This window comes from Serinus canaria, chromosome 5, assembly GCF_022539315.1.
Source record: "Serinus canaria isolate serCan28SL12 chromosome 5, serCan2020, whole genome shotgun sequence".
NCBI classification, from domain to species: Eukaryota; Metazoa; Chordata; class Aves; order Passeriformes; family Fringillidae; genus Serinus; species Serinus canaria.
In genome coordinates this window covers 7,671,231-7,699,135 of record NC_066319.1, presented here as the reverse complement: position 1 = coordinate 7,699,135, position 27,905 = coordinate 7,671,231, and the positions used below count along the sequence as shown (strand labels likewise).

Genomic DNA, 27,905 nt, shown 5'->3' with positions numbered 1-27,905 from the left:
CACTTGGGAATGCTCCCTGAGCTTCACTTTGTGATTTCCCCTGACTCCTGCTCCTCCTGCCTGGGGGAAAAGTAAAAAAAAACACAACCCAGTTTGGTTGATTCTTGCTATTGAAAATCTATTTAAATTAAAAATCAACAGCCAACAGCAGACTGGACAGCCATGGGTGTCTCATGACAGAATTTCTCCATTCCATGCAGCCTTCTCCAGGAAGTGAGGCAATCCACAAATAACACCTAGCATTAATTATCAGCACCACTAAAGAATCAAAAAAAAGGCTGTTGGGATTTTCTTCCTTGACATTTCCAGCGGTGCATCAAGAACCAGATTCCCAGAGAAGCTCAGGGTTGGAACCGTAAAATGTGGACAGCAAGGCAGGACCTTCCTGCTGGCAGGACTGAGAGGAGCAAAGCCTTGGGAACAACCCACCCTGCCATGAACAAGAGCAGAACAGCTTTGAAGGGATGGAAAAGTTTATTTGATGTAACCCCACGTCTGTGTTTGCAAGAGCAGCCAGGGCCCTGATGGCACCAGCATCCCCAAAATCCAGGAGCAGCCACAAACCCTACAGCCCACTGGTGTTTTTAGCAGAAGTAACAAGCACAGAAAACAAAAGAAAGCTGAGCCTGATGCTGAGATTTTTCAAAAGAAAATAAAAAAAAATTCCATGCAAATGGTTCAAAAAGTTTATTGAATATTTAATTTACAAAAATCATATCCCTATGAGGTGTTCTAAAATTGAATAAAATAAACTGCATATAAAACCCAACCCTAGTAATGCAAATACAACACAGATATGAGACCATGGAAAGGAGAAAAAGATAGTAATAATCATGACACTCATGTGACATTCATGAAGGATTGTCCCAACCATCCAAGAACTGGTTCAACATGATGCCTTCTCCCTTGATACTCGGTACAATTCACCATTTTGTACAGGCCTTCCATATTCCATTGGTCCAAATTTAGATCTGATAAGAAGTCTTTGCCTTCTCTCTTGGCTGCTACACCAGATTTGACATTTTCCTTTTGATCAGAAGGTGGAAACAGACAGTACAGACATTGAACATGTGCACTACTGGATGCAACTTGCTATCTTTGGTAGGGACCCTAAATCTGCAGTGGTCAGCTTTCTACAGTGACAGGAATTTCAGTTTTGGCAAAAAAACCCCAAAAACCAAACAGTTGGTGTTGTTTAGCAGAACAGTACTGGCAGTTTCTCTTGAACATACAAAAAAAAAAAAAAAAAGTCTCTTGTCTGGTTTAAAAATGGAAATCATTTACACGGGTTTCAAATCCAATCATTAACATTCCTTGACTTGAAAATGGTTCCATAAAATGTCACTACTGCACAGCAGGCCCTTCCTTCCTTGTGTGAGCAGGGATGCACTGCACACAGAACACAACTGCAATCCCACCCCTCCTGCCTTTTCATCCCATTTAAAGCAATGGGAATATTCCTGCAGATCTGGATGCCAGTTTCCTTCTGAACAAGCAGGAATCTCCTTGGTTGACTTAACATTTACACAGTAACTTTTCCAAGTTTTTCTGGGAAAAGAGGAGGGTGAAGCAAAAACATAAGAGTGAAGGAATTTGGGACAATCAGTGCTAGAGAGTTTGCAGCCCTCCTCTGGGATAACATGAGCAGGAGGAGCAGGACCAAGAAAAAATAATTACAAAAGAAGAAAAAAAAAATTAATTTAAGAGCCAAAAAAACCTCCACTTTAAAGGAGAAGGAAAAAAGTACCAGACTGTTTCCTTCATAACATTAATATTCCATAAATATTGGGCAGTATTTGATTAACTGCAACTGTAAAACATTTTCTTCATTTTTTTCAAGCCCTATCTGGAAAAGAAAAAAAAAGCAAAGAAAAAAAGAAAAGGAAAAAAAGGAAAATAAGAAAAAATCCAACTCTGCACCTCCCCAGTCCTCTCCACTTGGTGGAAATGCACACAGCCTGCATAGCCATGACTTTCTCAGCTGCAAACGCTTTGTGGAAGACTAACTAGACTTGAACACTTGACTAAATCTGCTCACTTAGGAGTAAAACATGCAATATTACAGCAGACAACTACCTGTCCTCCAAAAGGCTTGGCTAATTTGGCAGAGAAGGAACGTTTCCAGGTGAAAATAAATCCCAAGAGCCTCGGTGAAAGACAGAGTAGTTACAATATATTAGCGATTTCTATGGCATAAGTGTTTTAAAAAGCATCAGCAAAGTATTAAATATAAAAGCCATATGCATATACCCCCTCCATCCTCGGGAAAGCCTCGTGGTCTGTCTGTAGTGTGTGAAGTGGTGTGTGGGCTGGGGAATTAAGGCATGAGCAGCAGCAGGAGTCCCTACTGCCTGAGCTCCACGTAGTTGGCGGGGAAGAGGCCGTAGCGGCCCTTGCAGACCCCTCTCCACCAGCCGTCGTCGATCATCTCGATGTTGGTGATGATGTCGTCGGGGTCGAAGGAGATCTCGTCGTCACCCGCTGCAGGGAGAGCCCAACAGGGTCAGCACCCACCCTGCCAAGGGCTCACAACAGCCCCAGCACTTGGGTGGAAGAGCTCTTTGGAAATTGCCACCAGTCCCACAAACAGCACCTAGGTAATCTGCAATCCACACCCAGGAATTTGCAATCTGCGCTCTTGTTAAACCTCCCAAATCCCTGAGTTCATTTGCTACCACAAGAGACATAGAAAGGCAAAGGAAAAATCCAGATTTCTCTCATGCAGAACAGAGTTTTCAAAGCCAAAGGGTGAAAACAAGAGCTTTGCTCACCAGCTTGATAATCATAAAGGGCTATGGCTGTGATCCCAAGTTCATTTTCATACTCATCATACGCATTTTCTTCTGAAGAGAGAAGGGGAGAACAATTAAAATAGGAAATACATTATCACCCTCGGTTCTTTTCTGTGGTGCTTCTCCTTCAATTGCACTGCTAACCCACACAGGAAGCAGACAACAACCCATGCTAGGTTTCAGCAGTGCTGACATTGCTTCTGCATAGACTTATTCCCTCAATCACACACAACAGAAGCATGAAAAGAAGCATTTACAAGAGACATTGAGTACAGGACTACATATAAGCAATCAGCCATGTACTGCTTCTGTAAAATGTGACAGGACAGCTGAGCTCAAGATCACTGTGGAAGACAATAATTAATACAAGTGCCAGGGGCCTGCTTAAAATTCCCAGTTTTTTGTACCAGAGCAGGTTCATCCTTCACAGCTCATTTAATACCCAGAAGAGGTGAGAAAAAAAACAGGAATTCAAAAGAATCTTACTCTTGCAGTTTCACAGATCCCTACTCCACTCCCTCACAGGAACAGAACCCAACACTTCAATATCAGACTCCAAGAATTGTTGATTGGATTTTCTTCCTGGTGCGGCACATGTTTAATCTCCAGCTCGGTGCTTTCTTCTCATGTTGAGCTATATTCCATGGGGTAGGAATGGTTACCCCTGAATTTCTTTTTCAACTGAGACCCTGGAGAGCACTGTAATTACTCCAACATCATCTCACAAAAGTTAACTAACTTCAACACCTTGCTGCAGCCATTTATTAATTTCCTAATTAAAGTTTGCTGGTGGGAATGTAGAAAGTCCCACTGGACTGAGAGTTCAGCAAACCAGGACAGTGTGCTATCAGCACAGCTGCTCATTAAGCTCTTGCAGAAGGAAATAATCCCTATCCTAAAGGGTTGGCTGTGAGACACAAACCTGCTTGGTAGTGGTCTGCTGCTCCTGCCACCTCATAGACAGTCTCTGGCTCGTACTCTGCCTCCCGCTGGCTCACTGCTTCCTGGTATTCCGGCTGTGCCGCTTTGTAGCCAGCCTCTGGCTCCTGGGCAGCGGGGTTGGATGGGCTGGAGCTCTTGTAGGCTGACCCTGCTTCGTAGGAAACTGCATCCTGCAGGGAGACAGGGGAGCTCTGTCAGGGCTTGGTGAAGAGATCACAGGATCAGGATCCTTTTGATCAGGATCAAAGCCCTTGTCCCAAAGGAATCTCAACAAACCTCATAGACCGGGCTGGAGGGCACCTTCTGCTCCGCCACCTGCACGCCAGGAGAGGGTGGTGGGGTCTGCTTCTTGGCTTTAGCTTGCTCCTAAATCCAGGAGAAAGGAAAACTTCAGTGCAGCTCAGTCACTGATGAGGGCACCAAGAAATAACCCTCCAAAACGGAGGACAGGCAATATATCCTGCAATGAACAGCTGTGGTCACACGAGGACTGGGCTGCCTAGGCTGAGCAGAGCACCAGAAATGCAGCACAGCAGAAGAAAAACAAGGGAAGAAACAAAACCCCCATGGCACATATGCATGCCTGTGTTTAAAAACAGCCCCAGAGTTGTCTGGCCCATCTCCAGAGGAACTGCAGGGTTTTGGTGCTCAGTGCTTCATTCTGCTCATCAGCTGGCAGAATGTCAGCTGATGAGCATGTCCCATTTCACCTGAGTTTAAAGAACCTGAAGGCCACACATGTTCTGGGTGCACAACTGATGAACGGCCTGTGGTGAGAAATGGTCGTGCAAGCTCTGGCAGGTTTGCAAAACATCCTGCCAAGGCAAAGGACCGAACAGCTCAGACAGAAGTGGGCCCTATACAGGGACAGTCAGGATTCCAAAGTTCAGAAGAATTAAGAGATGTGGTAGAAATAAAAGCAGTACTGCTTTTGTGTTCCGTGACACAAAGAACATGGATCTGTTCTGGCACTCAAGTGCTTCAAGCTTCACTCAACTGCCATCCCACCAGTGATTCACAGGGCAATTCCACAATCATTGGAAAGCCACTCATTAGGGGAGGCAGGACACAGAAGTGCAAGAAATCCTGTGTTGCTAACATGACACAAAACAAGATAACTATTTCAACAGGTAACTTTCATTTTGCCTTTCTTTACCACAGGTGAAAAATAAACCATGATTCCAGGGCCAAAATATCCTCTTCATTGAAAAAAAGGAGGAGAGGATGTGTGCAATGGGAATCTGTGCACTCCAGTAATTTAGGCCCATCAAGCTGTAACACCCCAGAGGATTCTCAGAACAGTACAGAAATGCAATGGTAGGACTCCCTTGCAAAAAATTCTTCCTTTCCTTTGCTTGTCCCAGCTCAGAAAAAAATACATCCAACAAGGAAAGCAAAGCATGTCACGAGAGCAGAACCAGCTTTGAAGACAATTCAAAGCTTAGTGCTGTTCTTTCTGGAAAAGTCTCTCCTGATGCAAAACCTCCCTCACTTTTAAATCCTGTGCTAGAGATCAAAAGATAAAAAGGCACCAGCAAAGTGAGTATGAGAAGTCAAACCTAAGTTTGGGGACAAATTAAGCAGCATCAATCCATTATTGATGGCAAATGTGGCAACAGTTTGACTAATCCATCCTAGGAAATGGGTCTGCAATCCAGATGATAGTTTAGGATAGACACAGCGTAATTGCCATAAAACATTTAAACTGCATGGTTCCCCTCAGGCTGGGTTTTGTTCCACAGTGCAATGCTCCATGTGAAAGAACATCCTGCCTTTTTTGCAAGGCAGCAGAGCACAGTGAAATCATGAGGCAGCACTGACTCAACCCAGGCATCAAAGCAGAGCTCCCTGAGCACTCATCGCCTGTATGACATTTGTGGAAAGCAAACCAGAACAAGGATTACCAGTACCCAGGGCTCTGGAAGGAATGCAGTCCATATGTACATTCCCATTGTGGGAGGGTGTATGCCCACATATCCTCTAGAAGTCAAGAAGTTCACTTACAGAAATAAAGTTCACTCCAGTCAGAGTCCATCCCTGCCCTTTGCACTCTTTGTGGATGGTGTGGATCACATCTCTGCCCTTCTCCTGCTCAGCTTGGGAGCAAGGGACAATGCCAGCAGAGCCATTTCAGTTCCCCTCAACCTCATCCCCCCCTCTTCGTCTCTACAGAATCCCACAATTAACCATGGAGATGTTCAGGCTGTAAAAACATTAATCATCTGCTTACGGGGAAATTTAAATACCAGCTTTGGGGGGAAAAAAACTTCAAATGTGTCCAGGCAACAGAATCTTTGATGAAGCACAAGAAAAATCCAGCAAAATGGCTTGGATTTAACCCACACTCACAACAAAAATACCAGCAGAGAAATAACATAATTACTGAGATAACAAAGTAATTAAACAAAAAAAAAGACAAAGCAATTAAGGTCCCTTCCAATCCAAACCATTCCCTGACCTCTTCCTCTCCTAGCTTTTCTCCAGCACAGTAAAGAAACCCCAGGAGTGTTTGGGGAAGGTACTAAAAGTCCACGTGGAGGAAAGGCAGCATTAGAATGATGCAGAGAAGATGAGCTCCCATTCAGCTCGTGACACATTTCTGCAGTGAACATATGCTCACACTGCACATCATGATGCCGTAAGGCAAAACAGGTGATAAGCTGAGAGAAAAGGGGGGAACAAGGAAAAATAAAAGAAAAAACCAATCTCTTTAGAGGAAGAGACCCTAGCAGGCAGTCTTTCATCCTCTTAAAACAAGTTAATTACATCAAGCCTTAGTCTCCTGTAATACAAACTAAAACAAACAAATACACAAATTCCATAAAGCAGATAAGATACAGTTTCTGACTAAACATTTCCTGGAATTATCTTGATTATGAATAACAAAAAAAGAAAAAAACATGAAGCTTTTACCCATATCAATGCAAAGTCAATTTTTCTCATTCCCTAACTAAGATTCAATTAACATTTGGAAGATTATCTTCCCCTGATCTCCTGGCTGTTTTTTATACCACCTCCATCTCCCAAAACTATCCCAAAGGAACAGCATCACCAGCTCTCACCATGGGGTGAAACTTCTTGAACATGCAGGGCATTTTGGGGACCCCAAAGCTCTCCCCTCATGAGCTCCACTGTGCCCAAAGGGAATGTGGGACTGCCAAAAGGCAGAAGTACAGGAGGAAAAGGCCAGGCTGGATCAAACACAGCTGAAGCACAGGCACAAACACACACTCTGAGCTTTAAAGGCCAGCTGGAAAGAAGGAACCTTTTCTCAAAGATTCCCTTTTCTCCCAGCATTGCATTGAAACCAGGCTGCTCCAATGGGATTTGAATCTTACTCACCTCCAGTTTCCTCCGAGCCTCCTCCTGTTCCTGCTTCTCCCTGGCCATTCTTTGGGCTCTCTCAGCCTCTGCCTTCCTTCGGTCTTCTCGCTCTTTCTCCTTGGCCAGGTTCTCAAAGTTAGCTCGGATGCTGCTTGTTTTATTGGCAACTGTAACAAGGAAAAGAATTCAAGTCAAATCATGTTTCTATAAAAAGTAGCCTTGAATGAGTTTTTGCTACAAATTTCTGCTTTTCTGCCCTCTGAGTTTATAGTTCAGTCAGCAAAGTCCTTCTATACCTCCTTCTTCCTCTCCCTTCCCAGCTCAAACCCCTTGCACATCTTATTTCTCCTCCAAAAAACCTCTGTAATGTTTCTTCCTCCTCTCCTTCACGGTACAGGCCCCACCATTACCATACACAATTTATTTTTCCTTATCCCTTCCTTAGTCTCACGCTTTTTATTCTCCCTTCCTCTGATGAGCCTCAGCAAAGAAACCTCTAAAGGAAGGAGGGAGAATATCAGAGGTTGCTAAAGAGCTGCAAATACAGTAGTTCTCTCTGGATGATCCTTACTCAGCACCACTATATCAATAATCCAGGATTCTGGACATAATTACCTCCAAAGAAAGGATTTGGGGTCAATGCCTTACCAGCTTCTACTGGCTTGGTCTTCTGATAAGTTGATGACGGTTTCTCTATATCTTCAAAAGTTGCTGCATTCTATCAGTGAGGACAAAAAGGATACATGTAAAAACCCCCACAAATTCATGAAGACATTCACACAGCCTCAACCTGAGATATTTTACTGTGGTACTGTCCCTAAGGCTTTTTGCAGAAGATCAAAAACAAATCAGGAAGGATCAAAACTTTACAAACAGAATAATCCTTTCTGCAAGTCAAGCTAGAAAGAATTAATCTTCAGGGGCAGTTCTGAACACATCAAAATCCCATTAATTAAAAATAAAAAAGTTTATGAGTGACTCATCAGAACTAAAAACAAGGCAATAAAAATACATTGTGTAGCTGCTGCTGTTCTAATCCACATAAGCTGGCATCAGCTCTGTGTGTATAAATTTACTTTTTAAAGGCCTAGAAAAGCACAAAACTCTGCCCTTAGACTGGAGAAGTGTCCAGAAATAGAGAGCTGAGCAATGCAGATCTAACCAGGCTGCTCTGCCTGGTCAGAAGTCATGGCTCTTTGAAGCAACTTACCTTGTCCATCCGATCTTTCTGGACACCATACTTGCCTCCAAATCCTTTGGAATAATCTAAAAGCAGGACAAAAAAGGTCAGAGCAGGGAGTTGGGTGCCCCTCCCCCCTTGCTGCCAATTGCAAACAGCCACCTCAGGTGCAAAGAGCCATTTCAGCCTCATGCAGAGCCACAGTGACAGCCACCAGAGAAAATGCAACTTGGCCATGATGCAGAGAAGACACAGAAGCCCGGGAGCCCTCTGGAACACCAGCAAAAGAAACTGTGGGCCACATGCATTCCCTGAGTAAACACAAAGCTGAGGATGGAACAGGTATCAAGCAAGGAGTAAGGGAGGAGCCCTCCTGATGCATCACTTCTGTAACACAGCCTTTGACAGCACCAATCCTGAGCCCTCTGCAGGAATCATGGAGCCTGAGCCATTTTGCTTTGCTCAAAGGAGTCTTCGGTGACCACAGAGGTCTTTTGGTTTTGGCCTTCTTTTCCCTCTTTGTGAATGGCAGGAAAATGTAACAATTTTCTCATTCCAGTGGTTTTGGTTGAGATACTCAGCTGGTGAATATTAAAGCCATTGGTGGTAACTCCTGCTCTACACACGGAAAAGGGAAATTACATAGGCCAGCTTTAGCTGCCTAAGCAACTCACCAGCAGAGAAATGGGGTGGCTGTGCTATCCCACACTAGCCCTGAGCTGCACACTCTTCCTCCCAGCTGGTGCTGCCCTCAGCACTTGTCACACTCCCAAATTCACTCCAAGTGACATTGATAAAAACAAACAAACCCAGGCAGGAGGGGGTTTCTGCTCTCATGGGAACGTCTGAGGAGCACCAGAGCAGCACAACAGCAGCAGCAAGAGTGTGTGACTGGAAAAAGACCTCTTTGTGCTGTAGTAATGTGCCCTTGCACTGCCCATGTTTCCTATCCATCCCAGGAATCCATCTCTTCACCTCTCAGCCTCCAAACCCCTGGCTCTCCCTGCCAGCCACTGCAGTGCTGCACTCGGGCTCTGAAAGTCTGAATATTTCACTATAGCACAGGAAAATGCCAGCTATCAATGAACAACCTCATTTTCTTCAGCTTTGTACGTATTTTCAGCTAGAATAAATATACTACACTTACATTTTTCTGTTCCATACTCCTCACTTTAAGATAATGGAAAACCAGGAGTTCGTGGGTTGTACCCCAACTATTTCACAATGAATAAACAGAGCATTATAACAGCATTTCCTCACCCAAGAACAAACATTCCCTACTTCTTTCAAAGACTACAATCATTTTGAAATGATCTTGCCACAGCCCATTTCTTGTTAATGGCTACATGCATGGTTGTTATCTGAATATTTTTCCACTAATTTACCCAGGCAAAACTTTATATTTAGTCTCTAAAACTGATTTCATTAACATCATACTAACAATAATGTCACTATTTCCCTGCATGTACAGCTATAACTAATTCAGGACTTTGCAGAGCTGTTGACTCAACACTGGGTGTTTCCTGAACACAGGCTTGCTTGAGGTAGTATTTTAAGGGTAGAATAAAGAAAACAGCGGGATGATGGAAGAATAGAAGTGCATTAAGTGTCTGCACATTCCTGGCATTGATCTACTCAGAGAACTATTTCAGACTGTGTGAGAAGTGGCTGCACTGGTAAGAAAGTAACAAGTGAAAACGGTGCCTTGTTGAGATTCATGCTTGGCTAGTTTCTCCTTGTAATCAAACCCCACAGCAGATGGGTCCTGCCTTTCTGTCTGTACACCAAATTTCCCTCCGAAACCACTCTTATAGTCTGAAAAAGCCACATGGGATACGTTAAAACCAAGGCAGGGAAATAAAGTTCAGTCAGAGACACTCAAAATAATTTCTGCAATATTTTCAATTATCAGCAATTTTGGATGGTGAAAAAATAAAGAAATACATCAAGACACTTCTGCAAAAGTAAATTGAAAAAAGTCTCAACTTGAGATGATTTATCAGATATAAGAACACCATCCTGAAGTCACAGAAAAAAAGCATTTCTCAACGTTTTTCATCCATACTGCATGATGCACTTGCATTTGACCAAAGGTACGAACACAGGCACACAGGTAATTTGTTCATCCAAACACAACAACAACAGATACAAGAGAAAAAACAAAATAAACACCAAAACAGTACAAGAGAATCAAATGAGCTTCCTTCAGCAGCATGGTTAACATTTGTACAGAGAGCTGACTTTTAAAGAGGTGTGAGGATGGACCCCACAGAGACCACCCTCCAGATACTCCTTAAAGGAAAGAGGAATGTTCCTACTGCCACACAACTTGAGGGAGAAAAGGTTTCAGCTAAGAGCTGATCATTCCCTACTGCTGCCTAGGGAGCAGACATTTACATAGATATATTTATCCATTTACATATATATTTATTTATATAAATATATATGTGTACTATAAAATGAGGGATGGCACAGAAAAAAAGGGATTCGGGCAATCCTCTCACAACAAGTCTGCTGGAGCACCCAAAAGAACAATATTTTGAGAAGCAGTTTTAATTTCATTACTTAAAAAATATTAATTTCTTTAAGTTAAGAGCAGTGACAGGCAGAGGGCTGAGGAGCAACAGCTGCATTTTACAGGAAGTTGCATTTTTACTGGGAACCAAGTATTTCACAGGAATAGGTACCCCACAGGCCAGAAAAAAAAAAAAAAATCAGCATTTGATTTTAGACTCTTCCTGCGTGGAAATAGGGATATACACAACAGAATTCAGAAGGGAAAATTTATTTGTGGAAAGTACAAAGGAATTCCTAACCTGTGGTTTGCACAGCTCACTGAAAAAGTAAAATAACCCAGCATACTTGCAGGCCCATAAAGGGAAAATTTAGTCCTGAGCCTGGACTTTGAGGGGCTGGGTGTCAGCTGTGCCAAAGCTGCTCTGCAGCCACCGGTTCACCCAGCAACAGCAAAAGCTGACACAGGAAAGGAGCCCCACATCAGCTCCTGTGAGGCTGTGCCCAAAGACACCAGGGCAGGGCTCACACAGGCAACAGGAGGTCAAAATGAGGGCAGGCAGAAAGAACAGCAAGGAACTGAGAGCTGAGGTACCTTTCTGGGACTCGTGAAGCTGCACCTTCTCCTGGTGGTCCCAGCCAAGGGCACATTTGTCTTGTCTGTCTGTCTGCACGCCAAACTTGCCTCCAAAGCCCTTTACATAATCTGTGAAGTTTTCAGAAAACATTATTGCAATTCATAGCTGCCAACAGCATTTAATAAAAACTCAGGAATATGTTAGGGGATAAGCTGCCCTGTTATTAACCACTTTTTAAGGGATCCAAAATCTGCACACACATGGGGTAAACACACATTTTCCACAAAAAAAAAAAAACCCCAAACAAACCAAAACCTCCCACCCACCCCCCCCCCCCACCAAAGTATTTTTCCCAGGTTTAAAAGGATCTGAGCTACTACTTTTAAAGAAGATGATAAAAACCTTTCTGTGATTCATGTTTTTCCGTTTTGCCTTGATATTCAAAGCCAACAGCACTTTTATCCACTTTGTCCTTGTCAACACCGTATTTACCTCCAAAGCCCTTGGAATAATCTAGAGATAAGAGGGAAGAGTTTTGTTTGTAAGTGTTCAGCAACAAAATCATCGCCTTGAGAAACTGTGATAATCAGGGCTGCTAGCACTGTACTGTGTTTTAAAAGAAGCACTGACATCCACAGCTAAACTTGATTTCAGACACTGAAGTCAGAAATCCTTCACAAGACATTCTCCAGGGTGGAAAATAAAACAGCATTTTGCTGGGCAATACCAGCAGTTCTGCTGCCTGACTCCTTGGTAAAATTCTATAGACACTTATGGCCAAGTGAACTTCAAAACCCACGTCAGACACAGCAACACCCCCTGCTCCTTGTCAGCATTTCTAGAGTTCAAACATTTCTTTGGGACAAACAGAAAACAGATGGCAAAAGTGTCACCATTTTTCAATAAAATGGTCAATTTTTGATTAGATATGCCTGGAAAGTTTAGCAGCAACACAATATTAACTCTAAACACTGTTAAGTGTTTTAATCTACAAATAGCTGACTCTTTTAGAAGCACTTTTCTGTGGTGGTTAAGCTGCTCTCAGTCTGACTACTTTGATTTACAGCTTTTAAAAGGAGCTGTAAAACCCTCCAGACAAACATGTGGGCCCTGGACCATCCCTTAAAACCAGGCAGATTATTTTGGGCTTTTTTTTCCCCAGAAGTTGAGGTTTTCACAATATAAATTTTACCCAGCATTACCTTTCAGCAGGTTAGGAGTGCAAGAGGTGTAAAACATGAGTATTTTACAACATGGGCTATGGGCAGTGCCTACAGCACTAGGGAAGGAGCCTGCTAACACATGTGTGTCTATTCACCCTTCTGGGAGTCGTGTTTCTCAGTTTTCCCCTGGTAATCAAACCCCACTGCACTCTTGTCCACTCTGTCAGCCTGTACTCCGTATTTTCCACCAAAACCACTTGAGTAGTCTGCATTGAGAGTAAAGCACAATAAAAACAGCATGAAAGCAACTTGTCATGGATACAGCATAGCCTAGCAATTGAGGGGAAAAACAAGTTATTTCAGATCTCAAGTATTATGAAGGCTTCAGCACATAAAATTTAGTTTAATTTTAAACATAAGATAAGCAACAGTCCTACAGGTTATGATTGCTCCCTTTAATTTTTTCCCTATTTCCAACAGGGTGCAATACAGCAGAGCAACTCCCAGTCTTCCTGACATGCCCCTGAACCTCACTTCAGAAAGAAAAATTAGACTCCGGGTGACCCACTATTTCCTTGTCTTAAATCCTCATCCACTCATGAAACTGCTAGGAAATTTATTTTTTCCTCCTCTGTTCCACCAAACCCACCATTTGATTCATTTGGAATGTCATGCAGAGGTCTCACTGAAGGAAGCACTTCCCACACAATTGAAAGAATCTACTCTATTTTTTATAGAAGACATGCCCACCGAGGTGACCACCTCCCCACTTTACCTTTTTGGGAGGGATGCTTCTCAGTTTTTCCCTGATATTCAAACCCAACAGCTGACTGGAAGAGAAATAAAATTATAACCATGACAGCATTAGGCATTAGGAGAAAAACTGCACACACTCCAGAGGACACAGAGCACAGCAAGTTCCTGTGTCTTTCCATACTGCTCTGACCTTGTGGATTGGGAGCATAAACATCTCTTTAACTTTTGGGCCATATTCATTTACATGGCAATTCAGTGTATGTGTTCATGGCCAGGGTTTTGCCCTCCCTTGCCAAGGCAAATTGTATCAGCAGCACACTCCAGCCTGGCCTTGCCAGGTCCAGCAATTCAGTATGACAGAAATCCAGCATTTCCATGCAGGGATTGTTACACAGTCTTGGAACACGATATCCCGGCCAGTAGCTCATGTTGTGATACAGGACAAACCATCCCCAAACATTCTACAGTATTCACACTGACCTTGTCAAAGAACACAAAAAAGTGTATTTTAACATCTCTTTTCAGCTTTCTTTTCAATTCATCTCAACTTCCCATGAGGGCTTTTTTCTACTCTGCTTTAAACAGTTCTTTATCTCCCTAACAGTCAGTGTTAACTTCTGCTAAACTTCAAAAAGAGCAGGAAGAGTAGCCCAAACCAGCATCCTAAAGCACTGGAATTCTGCAGATTTATGTACAAAGGACAAAATCAACCACTGGGGGTGGCTGCAGGAGGAGATGAAATCACTCACCTGGTCAACTCTGTCGGTTTGCACTCCAAACTTGCCACCAAACCCTTTCACTGAATCCACCTGGGAGCAATGCTTAGAGAGTTTGGATTGGTATTCATGTCCAACAGCTGACTGGAAGAAATTGGTGCAATTCAGAGACAGCAGTTCCACAGTCCTGTGTGCCAGACAAAACACTGCACCAAGCAACTGGAGGGTGAGTTTTGTTACCAACATGCATCACTGCCACTCCTCCTGCTGAAACCAACTTCCCTGGAAATTCCTACTCACTTGGGAAGTCTCCACAAGGATGCTGCCATGCTACCAATCCAGCCTAGGCAAGGGAAGTGACTGCATTTTATGGGAACTATTTTATGCCCTGCATTTGCACTTCAAAAGCACAGGAATGAAAACAAGACAGGTACAGAGGGAGTCTTGATGGTGTTCATGCAGAATTTGAAGTGAGTGTCAGGTGAAACAAACAGCCTTGTGTTTATTTAGGGATCTGTTTTAGCTGACAGGGGACTGCAACAAATACAACAATATTTTTGTACAACAATACAAATACAACCAAAGCCAGCTGCCGTTGGTTTAGGGAGGCACCCAAATCTCCTGCATAAATCACAATTAGGCATCTTCCTCACATGCAAAATGGTGTTGAACATGAGGAGATGCATCCACACCTGTGCCAAAGGTATCCCAGCCCTGCATCCTGACCCTGGAAGATGAGCTGAACAGAGGCTGACCTCCATCCATCCCACTGGCAGCATACAGGGGTATGTAATTACACACCTGGAAGTGCCTCCACCCAGCCCTTGCTAGTGTTACACTGACCTAGTGCTAGGGAGCCCTTCCAGCTCCTGGAATTGATGCTGGAGCCTCACACCTCGAGTAAAAGCGTTTTTTCCTTGCCTAGTGCCAACACTGGAAACTGGCCAGAGCAACCTGCAACTCACCAGTAACCCAACACTGCATAATGTGTGCCAGGCAGCTGCACCAAGGTGAACTAATTTGAGGACACAAGGTGTCTGCACACCTTGGATTTTACAGTGTTTGCTCTTTTTCTTCCACACAGGGGCTGGAGGGAACATTCCCAGCAGGCTGGGAAGCAAAGCATTACTGGATGAAGTCATTGCCAGGTAAGAGACCAAGGAGATCAAGGATGGCAATGACAGGACACTACTTTAACTCAAAAGCATCAAAAAAATCTCCCTTCTTTTCCTGACTGAAACAACCACACTCCTGTCCATTCTGCAGGTGTTCTGTAGTACAGTATCTGTGAAATGTGTCAGAGAAGGCTCCCACTTCCCTTTTTTCTTCCCATTACATTTATGAAAAACATGAAGCTCTGAAAACTTAAGGTTTTACATGGTTTTACCTGACCTCCCTTTTCTCACAACAACTGAGGTATAAGTGTGGTGTTTCTTGGTGGTACCAGGACTTTCTGCATTTCACCAAATACCAAGCATTACAACAAAACCCCCCTTAGAAAAAATATTTTTTTTTGTAATCTGTATTTCAGAGTCAAACACCCTCATAACTTTTCTGTACATTTTACACCAGCTCAGGAGGTATGGCACACAGAGTGATGGAAATGTTCATTTTAACTCAAAACCAAGGTTTTGCCCTAAATGCAGCAAAACCCTGCACCATGACAATGCTACAGCGACCCTGATTTAATGGCCAAGCTTTAAAGCCAAGCTTTAGGAGCAGCACACCTGCACAGATACCTGCAAAGGAGACATCTCAGCCACAAGGCTTCAGAACTACAGTTACAAGGGAGAAAGATTCATTACAAACAGAAATTGTGAACACCTCCTGCCACCAGTATCACTCACATGGGCGTGATCAGCATGTTTTTCCCCACCATTAATTCTGGCCTATGGGAAACACTGCTGACTTTTGTTCCTTCTTTTTCCCCCAGACACAGGTGAGGGATAAACTGCTGACACTAGAGAGCAGCAGCAGAACAGGCCTGGTGGTTGAATCTGCTCAGCAATTCCTTTTCTCAGATTCAAAGGTTGGCCCACTGAGAACTAGACAGCAATTAACTCTGGAATACGATAATCTAGCAAAAATTTAAGGCTGTCAAGTTACCAAGAATACAGAAAACAAAGTAAGAAACTTTCTCATTCAGAAATGTTTTGATTCTTATTCTAGCAGAGCTCATGAAAGAAAGCAGACAGAAGTTGATATGCCTATTTATCACATAACTAAAGGAGTTATACTAAGAATTATAATTTAACAATGTAACATAAGCAGCCATCAACTCCTTATATAAAAAGCTACCATCTGATTGAAGTACAATATTTTAAATACTGGCATTATTTGTCACTGTTCACAGTTTGTTCACAAGAGCTGCACTCTGATTTTAATGCAACAGCACATCCTTTTTGGCAGTCTATCATAGAAGAGCCGGCCCAGCATCCAAATAAAAAGATCATACTGGATTTATTAATGCACCAAGCCCTTTGTTCATTTAGAAACATAAAACTTGAATCCTGACTCCAGGGGAATCATCTCCAGACTTGGCATCAATCAAAAACCACGTGGGGCCATTGCACGCCCCAGAGCAAAGCTGGAACAAGCTCAGCTCACACAGAGGGTGGTGCTGGCCAGGCTTCTCCTTTCACTGATCCCTTCATCACAAGGAAGCCCCATCCACACTTACTTTATCCATGCGATCTTGTTCCACGCCAAACTTCCCCCCGTAGCCATGGGAAGCTTTTGGTCCTGTTTGCAGCTCCCTCTCTTTGAGGTTCTGGTGCTCTTGGAATACATTCTCTCTCAGCTGATGAATACTTTAAAAGACAACAAAGCATCAACTTTTACTAAGGAAGTTTCAGCAAGCAACTTCAAAAAGATGCAAAATATAAAGCTGACAAAACTATCATCTTAATGAGAAGCTGGATCACTCATATTTTTCAAGCCCTTCCCATTTTTTCAGTGCACAAAACATTTCCTCATATTCTGAGACACTGGATTTGTCCCACTGCAAAATGTTGTTTAAAAAAAGAGAAACTGCTGGTTTTAAGAATGTGGAAGGGAATTTTGCTATTTTAACAACCCTTTACATAGAATTGATTTGCGCCTGAAACAATTCTTTTTCCTTGTGTCCTAATTTAAATTCTTCCCAACACTTTCTACCTAGATGGCAACTTTTCAGAACAGGGATCATCTCTTACCACACAGTCCCTATGGTATCAGGGCTAATTCTAACACAGCATTCTGGACAGCACTGCACTGCAAAATAAAGATGTAAGGAAACTTGCACCTCCTCTTCCCAAAGTGATCCCTTAAAATTCGCAGAATTGAACTGAGGGCAGTGCAGGCTATGTAAGGTAAAGTAACCCAAGGTGCAGTCTGTACTTTAAGCACTTCCCACCTGAGTTTTAAGCTCCCTCAGGTGTAATTCAACCAGCAGGAATTCCCACTGCCCTCAGAATACAGCAGAGCAACACTGATCCCTGAAGTAACCACAGTTCAGTCTCCTCTGTTTGCAATATCACACATTTCCTAAAATTGCTTTAAAGTTCTGTCCTAGACACTTTCTGTAAGAAAGACAGGATTCAGGAGATGCATCATTTCGGTTTCACACATCCCTCTGTGATGCACTTATTTGCTTTTCCATCAGAGAGCTCAGTTTGTTACTTTGCCAGGGTTTTTATGAGTTTGGTTGTAGCAGTTTTCTAATCAAAGTGTAAGAATTAAGGGACAAAACGTTTCCTTAAAGTACCACACTGAAACTGCTCAGATACCTCAGCTTCTTCCCTGGCACTACTTGCTCTTGCACCAAAACAGCACAAAAAAACCCTTTTCACATACAGAGGCAGGAAAAATCACATTTCCAGTGACAAAGGAAGATTTAAGGGTCCCTGCACCATATTACAGCTCTTAATTTCAGCTTTGAAGACAGACAGATTTGAAAGACCAGCCATCTGGCAAATAATCAATCTTCTACAGGGACTCTTGTTTTAATTATGGAGACACAAGTAACTGAGACCATGAGTTGATCAGAAGTTGCCAGGGACTGTGCCTGTTAATACATTTCACAAGAGAGCTGCTTTACTTGATGTGCTCTTGGTGGCCGGACCCATTCACGGTTTTAGCTCCCCAGCGCTGTTCCTTCTCACTCACATCATTCTGTGAAGGACACACATAAAAAGAGAGTTAAAAACCCAAAGGAATCACTAGTAACACACATTTCAGAGCTCACAGCAAAAGCATCCAGCAGTCACTGAGACCACAAGTGTTGGAAAAGCAGCTTCACTTCCCCTCCACTCCAGGGACATGCTCCTGACACTTTATTTGGCCAAGACACATCCCCCACCCTGCAGAGCTCCTCTGGAACTGTCCCAGAACAAGTTCCTGGTGGACCAGTAAACCCCAAAAGCCATACCACAAAGTCTGGATCTGTCTCCCAGTCATCAGCTCCATCATCCTGGCTGACAGACACGGTGTGGCCTGCAGTAGCCTTCCACATCTGCAACACCAGCAGGAGAAGCAGGGTCAGCTCCACTCACCTGCCAGCTTGTTTGATTCGTGCAGGAGCTGACAGAGGAGATGCAATCCAAAATTCCCAATAAGGTATGCTATTTAACCACACCACCAAAAGCTGTGCTTGCAGTGAAAACAGGTTTGACCACTGGAGCTCAGGCTGTCTTCTCAAGCTGGCTTACAAACCTGTTCAACTCTCCCATTTGCACTGTAAAGATTAGGAGCAATTGCTGTTTCAAGAGAACAAAGTCACCTTTCTTTGCTCAAATTAATGTGTGCCTTTTGTGCAGTTACTGCACTCAAAGACTTCTGCTCACACAGGTTTCCAAGCCAACATGCACTTCCAAAGATTGCTGCTAATTCTGGATCCTGTGCATACAATTAAGGTGTAGGAATAAGTGATTTTTTCCCCCCCAAGCATTAAAAATAATGAGCACAACATTGTTCTTCACCTGCATTACACCTGCACATCCTCCTCTGCCATGCGGGGGGCTCCAGCACGGAGACAGAAATCCCAACAACCCTAACAACTTGCACACAACCCAGACACTGCTGCAACAACAACCGAGAACAGGAGCTCTGTGCTCCTCGGGTAACCCCCAGTGAAGACACGGTGCTCACAAACTCAGCACCCTGTCTGGCTTTCAGGGGAAACAGAGGGCAACTGCAGGAAGCAAGACTCATAGAAAAAGCAAACAATGACTTCTAGAAACAACACCCAGCACTTTCAAGAGGTTAATGATTTGGGGCCTCTCAGTTTCTGGAAACTTTATTCCCCGTGGAGTATCAAGTTGGATGCTTTTAACTAACAGTTCAGCTAGTTAGCAGAATTCCTGATCTTCCTGGTGCTAGTGGCTGGATTTTACATCCCTTATTCTACATAAATCAAAACAAACACATTCTAGAAAGCAAAACTGAAACATCAAACTACAAGCTACCTGTTCTCCCAGCTTTTTCAGAATACACTTCCAAGAAACAATTTTAGTTTTTCTTTGCTATTCAACTAGAGTTCAGTTTTTTAATATACCTGCATTCTGTCCACTTACCTTTATCCTTCTAATTAAGAACATATTACAAAGATAATTAACATAGGCTATTTAATTCACACAAGCATAATTCAGTGGGTGGGATGAAAACTCACTTCCTCTTAAATGCATAACTAAAAATCCCTGGGTAAAGTCCACAGCTCGTTCTGTCAGGCTCGTTCTGCAGCCTGGCAGAATGAGCTTATGAGCCACTTTTATGGAGCATTTCAGAAATTTCAGGACTGGTAATGTGAGTGAGAACAGCTGGAAAACTGACGGTCAAACACCAGGGTAGCAAATGCTGGAGTAGTTGGGAAGGAGGGTGTAAGAGCAGAGCAGGTGACATATTAACAGTATTAGCATATCTCCCCTCATGTTTTTTCAGGTCTCCCATCTCCAAGTTCCTGTGGCAGGTAAGGAACTAACCTTTATAATAGTACCTCATATCCAAAAAACTTCTGACACTATGAGTTTACAACCCAACACAGGTGGTTTAATGTTGTCCTTAAAATACTCTATCTAAAGCCTTCTCTCACATGATTGTGGTCTGATTGTCCTACTCTTTCCTACTAAAATCCAATCTCTCACCAAAAAAAACCCAAAAGCCTTGGAAAGCAGAACCTAATCAGCTCAATAATGAAATTATTAACATGGATGGGCCCAAATTATTTCTAACTTCTCCTAAGAGGAATGTTCTGTATCCATCCTTATGTGCTCCACCACGCTGTGCAAGATGTTTAGGAATGGAATTCAAGTGATGAGAGTTGACTCAGGGGTGCTGTGTATGGCAAATTTCTATATGCTTTGTGCCAAACGCAACTTTTTTCCCCCAAGTACTTGTTTCTTATGCTCACTTGATTGATGTATTTTGTTCATTCAGCTGTGCTTGAACATTTCAAAGAACAAAAGCTGGATCCTTCACTCTAGGTTTCACTCCTTCCTCCTCAAGCTCTCACGAACAATAGCGCAGGGAAGGATTTCACACGCACCCCCGTGCAAAATCCAGCACCCACCGCGATTCTCTGAAACCATGCCCACAAACGCCAACATTTTTCAGTGTTCCACAGCTCAGCCCCGCACTCTGTGAATTCCACAAGGAGCAGAGCAGCCCCAGCGACCGGGGCTCCCAGTCCGCAGCCAGCAGGAATAAGCCTGGATTCCGCCTGCTATTCCAGCACCGATTTCAGGGCAGAACGAGGAGAAACTCGATCTATTCATGACTCACTGGCTCACGTGGTCATGATTCCTGAAGGAAGAAGCAAACGCTACGATTCGAACACAAACCCAAGCTAAATATATGCCTCGAATGTATGCGCTGCCCGGCGCTGCTATGACTAATCAGCACACACATCATCCTACCCAGCACCTTCAGCGGCAGCCTCGGCACCTCCCCGCCGCCCGGGCCTAGGGACGAGCTCCGGGCAGCAGTGCCGAGGCTCGGGGCTCACTGAGGGGAGCCGGGAGCAGCTCCCAGGCCGGCCGGGCCCCACGGCCTGAACCCGGCACCGCTCAGCCCTGAGCGGCACCGCTGCTGTGGGGAGCCCCCGCCGCAGACTCTTCCCCTCAAGTTCCCAGCTTCGGAGTTTAAATAATTTTTTTTTTTTTTTAAAGAAAAAAAAAGGACACGGAGCCGCGACGCCTCCCGGCTCTGCCTTGCGCTCCCCGGCCGTGCCCGCAGCCCCCGGCCCGGCTGCCCTTCAGCCCCGTCGAGCTTACTGTGCCTCTGCCGCCGCCTCCTCCTCCTCGGCGCTGGCTCCCCGCCGGTGCTTCCCGGGCTGGCGGCGGCTGCTGCGCTGCAATTTCCGCTTCTCCCGAGCTCCCACTTCCTCTTCCCGGCTCCAGGTGGGAGCGGGACGGGCTCCGCTCCGCCCCGCCAGGAGGGGCCGCCCCGGCAGCTGCGGGAACGCCGCCTCCTCTGCGGCCTGCGAGCCGCTCGAACCATCATAGATACTTATTTCTGGAGCTGCTCCGTCCCTCCTTTCTTTCAATAAATGCAGCATCACTAGTTTTAAAATGGCCACAGGGGAGTTGCTGGTGCAGTTTTTAACATTCTTCTTTGTTTTTTATACTCACTTTTGCACCGTCATGTTTTGGAAGTCGCATCTACGCCAGGGGTTTTCATCGCTTTTTATCAGTGGGCAAAAGGTTCCCCCGTGGCCGGGATCGGATCCAAATGAAACGGATGCCAAAATGAAAACTACGGGGGTTAAAACACTGTGGAATGAGGTACTGGTTTGTTCACGTCTTCGAAAGGAGGGGAAGACCCCAGGGAACGCCATTTCTAGCGAAAAAAAAACCATTACAGATAAACACATAAATTCAAGCTGTAATAGAGGGCAAGATTATAAAAAAATCCATGTGAACACAAGAACAACTTAATTCCAAATGTAGCCAGTTCATGTCATAAATAGGTCCGTTACTTTTTCCTGGATTACGTGCAGTGCAATTTACCCTAAAAACTGAATACAGCATATTTTAAAAAGGCTGAATTTATTCTAAAAACAGTCTGCTAGAGAAGAACACATGTGCAGAGAACCTCAGTCCTTTAGGTATTACTTCTGTCTCTTCTGTGTCTTTTTGGAGTCTTCACCTGTCCTTCCATGTATAGGTAGAAATACCAACCACATTTATATATCACTTTTCACCCATCTGTTTCAACATCTCCTGTAAAACCAAAAGTTACTGCCACCTCAGTTAACTACAACTGCCCTTTCCTTCCCAAGTCCCCTACTATTAACAAACAATGAAATTAACAAAATGTAGAATAACTTGTGCGCCAAAGCTACAACCCTGACAGTGAGAAGTGGAGAACTTTCCTTCTAAAGGCAAAGTGACTCTAGTTTCTTTTAAAAGTACCACCCCCAAACATATAGTTTCCATTTTTATTTACCTGAAAAATAATTTTGCTGCCCCTCCCTCTCAGTCTTTAGCCAACCAAGCTCCAAAAATAAATTCTGTTTTGAACCAATTTACCTGTTCTCCAAATCTTGGCATGATAAATCACTTCTGTCCACAAGACAAGACACTGCTACAGCAGTTTAAAAGACAGTTAACACATCTGTTTTGAGAGTCCCTGTCCTTTAAACATGCAAAAATTGCAAATTTAAAGTTCACTCAGATAATTCTGAAGCATGCAGACAGGATGCACAGTTTAATTTTTACAGCCCTCTTTCCAACCAAAGCCTTTAAAGACATTTGGCAATTTACAAAACGCTGTATTTAATCAAGCATTATCTAAAGCTCACTGTAACAGACCCAGGTGCCTTTTCCATGTGCATGGTTTTCTTTCAGCAGGGTGTGTGGGAGTTACTGAAATTGAGCAAGACACGTTTTTCTGGATCTCTCCAGCACAGCTCTGCTGTGTAACTCAGAAGGAAGTCACCATACACAGTTTTGCCAGTTTGTGAAAGCTTTCGTTGTTTCACTCATTTATTCTACCTCTCATGTCAGTTCCATTGTTCCATAACAGTTAAGGTTTTACAGCCTCAAAATAATAAACGCATTTTCTGTTCACATTTTACAAGTCTGTCTCGCATTGGTTTCACTTTTGAGAAGCAACAATACAGGACTTTGAACACCTACTATCACTCACATCAGTGACCAGCAACACCTAGGCAAGGTTTCTCTAAACAGCAAAGTTTAGCTGAGCAGTGAGTCAGGATTTCCTTCTGCAGTTCCATTTTAGGGTTTTTTTCTAGAAAGATAGATTCTCTGAGAATATAAAAGAGACTGCAAATGGACAGACAGCAACTCGTACAGACAAGCCAGACCAACAGAGATGCATCACTGAACAAGGTTTAGAGCATCCATGGCAGTGTTTCTCCAGGCATTCCAGATCCTGCTGTTGATCTGGAGGACATGATGAAATGTGCTTTACTACTCCTTTCATCATTCTGCAACTTTATCCCTCTGTCTTCTACTCAATGAAATGGTTTACAAATATATCAACATTGACATGAAGAGCCCTATTGTGACCACATTTTGCACTGGTTCCCTCAACTCCTATATTTCTCCCCAAATATCACTATGACCATGATTTCATTTTATTACCAAAGCAACTGTTGCTGCTGCCTCGGACAGCATTTCCATCTTCACAATGTGGACCAGAATACACTGAAGTTGTGTGTCAGGCCTGGTTTATTATTTTAAAAAGCAAATCACAGCTCTAAAGATGAGTAGAAGTAGGCAATAAAGCAGGTTTTTTCCAGAAAACTGATATTAATGCATGTGAACTCGAACAGTTACAAAGAAAATGTCACATCTAATTGAATATTTTTGCTCCTGGAAAAAGGTCATCATTTGAAACCAGATCTACAGGGCAGCAAACAATCATTAAGATACTTTATTGACAATATCCACTCACTGCAAAGTTTCTGCCTGCATACAATTAGATCTTAGCTTTTCTATAGTGTTTTATTGGCAGTGGAAAATGCATCAGTACTTTATTGAAAGCAATAAATAATACTGTGATAAAAATAGTTCAAAAGTAGACTGTACATATTGTTACATAATCTGAAAATACACAAAAGATTAATAGAAAAACAGAACAGTAACAATGAATTTCAGTTTTACAAGCAAGTTAAAAGTGGAAAACAAAATAAGAAAAAAGACATGCTATATATATTGTTGCATAATAAATAATGCACCATCTGAACAGATTCTTGCTGGCTTTTTAATGTGCCATTTACAAGTGTCAGATACATTTTCTACTCATACAGTCCAAAATGGCTACAACCATCCAAATTAAAGTCCAGACAAGTCTTTAGAACAAGTTTACAAAACACATAGGATGACTTACATAAGAAAAGTAAGGCCTTTATTAGAAGATGCACTGCTTTAGTTTTCAGCCCATTGTACCTTCATCTTTCACTACTCATTTGACAGGAGGCTGCAGTGCTTTAGGATTGGTCCATTAAAACTGGTTCCACCAGCATCTTTCCACCAAGTGTTTTCAAGCAAAAAGGTCTAGGACAAAAAAAAAAAACCCTCTCTGTGGCCTGTGGCTCACGACCAGGAATCATTATGAAGTCTGTCTTCCTCAGGGAAGGAAAAGCAAAAACAAAAACAGTCCTTGGCGTATGGCTTGTTTTCAGTCACTGCGAAGAGTCGCTGCACAAACACAGCAGAGGCTGTGAGCACTGAGGCAATCCTACAACGTGTCCCGCAAGCTGAGGAGTTCCTCCCAGCTTTTCCAACCAGTTCTACTTTAAATAAAGACAAATTGCCACTACTTGACACATCCTCTGTGTGGAAAGGTACAGCTCTGAGGAGAACAACACTCGTGTACCGTCCCTCCTACGTCAACAAAGGCTCACCTGAAAAACAGCTGGACTTGTTTTCAGATCTAAGCTAAGCGCTTCAAAAGACAAAATATATACTGCTCGGTGTCATGATACTTTTACAAAGGTATTAAAATCCTTTTCACCTTCAGCTTCATTATTAAAAAAAATGATAATTACAGTTACTGCATAATTTACAAAAACCCTATATTGCTCATAGGGACATATACATACAAGCATTACAGTACATTCAGCTGGAAAGACTAAAATTAGAATAAAAAAATCAGCAATGATTTGATTTGTAGACTGAATAGAAACAGAAAAAGTAAGTAACTATATAAATGACAAGTCACATAAATATAAGAAACATTTAGATTCTAAAATATTTTCTCTATAGTACTCATGAATTTATTTGCTAATTAAAAACTCTGTAATAAAATATCTCAAAGTGTCCATTTAACAAGTATTAACAGGTTAAGGGTTCCAAATGTTCAAAATGCTGCATATCACCGGTAGAAATAGTGTGGGTAAACTGCAAAAACAACAAACAAAAACAACACAGAAAAAGAAAAGAACATAGAAGATTCCATTAGCAGGTTTTAACCACCATTGCATTCCAAGATTGTCACAAACAGCTCAGCAGTGATGCACTGAATTACTGCCATGCCATGCTGGATATTTTATTGCCTCCTGAAATCTCCAGCTGCAATGCAAATAAAGCAATGAGGGCAAATGTTTCTGCCTCGAGGATTTCCATCCCATGTCATCTGACTACAGAAAATCCTGAACCAGGGAGGAGAATCTGGGGGAGAGACCAAAAACTTCAGTTTCTTGCAACTAAAAATACTTTAAAGAGAGCCCCTGAGATTAAGTATGAACTGACACGCTCATGGTCTGAGCTGCTACGTGCAGGAGTTTCCTCTGTCAGCATTTCACATGTAAGAACTCTTTAGAACTCAACTCATACATGCAAAAAGGTTCTGGATTTTAGGAAGCAAATACATGACTTGGAAGGGATGCTACCAGTAAGAAGAAAGACAAGAAAGACACTGCAAGCAGAGAAGACAGTCCATGAGAGATATCACTGAGGGGCAAAGAGCCACTGAGTTGATTTTTTAAAATTCATTGTAGTTAAAAAAAAAAAAAAAAAATCATTTTCGGGCTTGCTTGCAAAATGAGAGAAGTACTGTGCCATGAGAAAATACAGCAGAAGGTGCTGCAGAAACATTCCAGATCCTAGAGAAACAGGACTACAGCTCTTTCACAAGCCAGAATACATGGATTTTGTGTTACAACACATCAACAGCACTGCTCCCCAAACTGAGGCTGCAGGTAGCTAAATCCAAGCAGCCAGCCAAAGCAATCACAGTGGTATGGAGTGTCCAGGAACTGGGAAACTGCAATTATCCCTGTAGCAATTCAGTACTGAAGCATGTTTTAGTGGGACAACTCTGACCAAGCAAAGACTTCGAGAGATCTGAGCTGCAGTGTCACACACAGGATTACTTTCTTTTCATCCCTAATATATTCTCTTCCCCCCCCCCTCCCCTTCCCCACTTCCACTAGCTGTGGTTCATCCAGCCTTTGATTTCAACACTTTCTACACAGCTGTTTAGCACAGGTCCTTTTTGAAGCTGATTTAAAAACTTCACAGGAACACAGTTCTGACAAAATTCAGTATTTCAACACTCAGTCTTATTGTAGGAAATAAATTTGGGATTTCCAATATAAGACCGACCCTGAAAACCTGGACTATTTTCTAAGTGTGTAAAACCACTGTAGGAAAATCCCTGCTGCTTTATTTCATAAACATCTGCTTCAGTGTTATTCCTATCAGCTTTACTCACCAGGAGAAGGCTTTAACAGGAGTAGGTCCTTACTGTGGCAGAATCCAATCTTTGTGTTCCTGATACACTGCCTATTCCAAGAAGCATGGGAAGACATGCAGAACACAGCATGCATGTTAGTTTTCAAAACTAAAAAAAAACCCTCCACAGCAATGGTGATTACAGCTTTGGTACTCACCCAACTCTAAGGTTATAAGTTAGAAAAGCAGAATTTATTTTACAGTTTGGATATTAACCACTTCTTGTTTCACAGGCTAACAAAAAGTATTCTAAAAAAATATCTGCTTGCCAACTAGCACAGAGAAATTGGCAAAGGTGATTTTCTAAAGTTATTTACTACTTTATGTAATTTGTAAATGTCTAATATTTCAAAAAGAAAGTGGTTTTACATGGTAAAGACTTAACTTACTTTCATTTACAGAATTTTCCACATGAGTTTCGGTAAATATTTTGTGCTAGTGACAGTACCTAAAATTTAGGAGAGCTTACTGGGAGTAGCATCAGATGCAAAAATTGGTTTTTTGAGCTTTATGAATAAATAAAGAGTTTTCAGAACCTGAGGCAACTCCTACAGATTGTGTTCTCACCCTGTCTGTTCCAATAAAAATACATTTCATATTTGTTTCTGTGTGTCTTTTGTAAACTAAATTCAAGGCAAAGTTTATTCTTATGTTGCTACAGATGTAGTTTTTAAACAGACAAGATCCCTCATGTGATAGGTGATCAAGCTCCACTTCAGGTGGGATTTTTGGGGTCTGCTTTTGTTGGTTTGGGTTTTTTTAACTCATATCTGTGTGTGCACACATATGCCCAAAGATCATTAAGTACACAGCAATGAATAAAACGGTAATTTCAAGTATGGTCAATACTGAAGTGATCACTGCAGGGGGGTAATGCACCTATTACTGAAGTTTTACTCATCTCAAAATTATCTGAGGGGTTTTACTCACATCATTTTTGAACGCATTTTATTGCATTTCAGAAGTGGGGTTGATATTGGTCTAATTGCTGCTAATCAGAAATTATGCATCATGATTAAAAGACTCCTACTAAGCTGTCATTTTACTTTCCTAAATTACATTTATTTCTAGCTATGATTCTAATTTTGTTACTCCAGTGATGTAAAAAAGAAACTCCACCTCTAGTACAGCTTCCTGAAATGACAAAGCACCCTATGGTTAAACACAGTGTTATAAATACAACCATGCACAAGGCAGATGCTTTTATGCAGCAAAAAGGTCATTTGGACCTAATTCCCCTGGAATCTCAGGCAAAAAAAAAAA

At 42.6% G+C, this 27,905-nt stretch overlaps 2 protein-coding genes across 10 annotated transcripts in view; both read right to left on the bottom strand.

The window, feature by feature from the left end:
• Positions 1–27,905, bottom strand: part of PPFIA1 (PTPRF interacting protein alpha 1) — a 503,873-nt gene that overhangs the window by 427,671 nt on the left and 48,297 nt on the right. For 2 of the 6 annotated variants that reach the window (XM_018922014.3, XM_050975049.1), the window contains exons 27-28: positions 26,623–26,693; positions 23,616–25,307 (exon numbers count right to left, since the gene is read on the bottom strand). In XM_018922014.3, the coding sequence (XP_018777559.1) occupies positions 26,635–26,693 (59 nt within the window). In that variant the 3' untranslated portion in view covers positions 23,616–25,307; positions 26,623–26,634. Of the gene's footprint in view, positions 1–23,615; positions 25,578–26,622; positions 26,694–27,905 lie in introns of those variants that run through there. The other 4 variants (XM_050975047.1, XM_050975046.1, XM_050975044.1 and 1 more) reach the window with 3 other exon arrangements.
• CTTN (cortactin) lies at positions 673–21,379 on the bottom strand. 4 transcript variants are annotated; one of them, XM_009097074.4, is made up of 17 exons: positions 21,213–21,379; positions 18,374–18,457; positions 18,044–18,117; positions 16,646–16,775; positions 13,999–14,109; positions 13,269–13,323; positions 12,649–12,759; positions 11,733–11,843; positions 11,348–11,458; positions 9,943–10,053; positions 8,269–8,324; positions 7,707–7,776; positions 7,077–7,225; positions 4,011–4,100; positions 3,715–3,904; positions 2,772–2,843; positions 673–2,481 (listed from the first exon to the last, which is right to left on the bottom strand). In XM_009097074.4, exons 2-17 carry the CDS (start codon positions 18,455–18,457, stop codon positions 2,345–2,347), a joined length of 1,662 nt encoding a protein of 553 aa, XP_009095322.1. In that variant the 5' UTR covers positions 21,213–21,379; the 3' UTR covers positions 673–2,344. The 4 variants fall into 4 exon arrangements, with proteins under 4 accessions (XP_009095322.1, XP_018777560.1, XP_018777562.1 ...); XM_018922015.3 differs by lacking the exon at positions 9,943–10,053; XM_018922017.3 differs by lacking the exon at positions 12,649–12,759.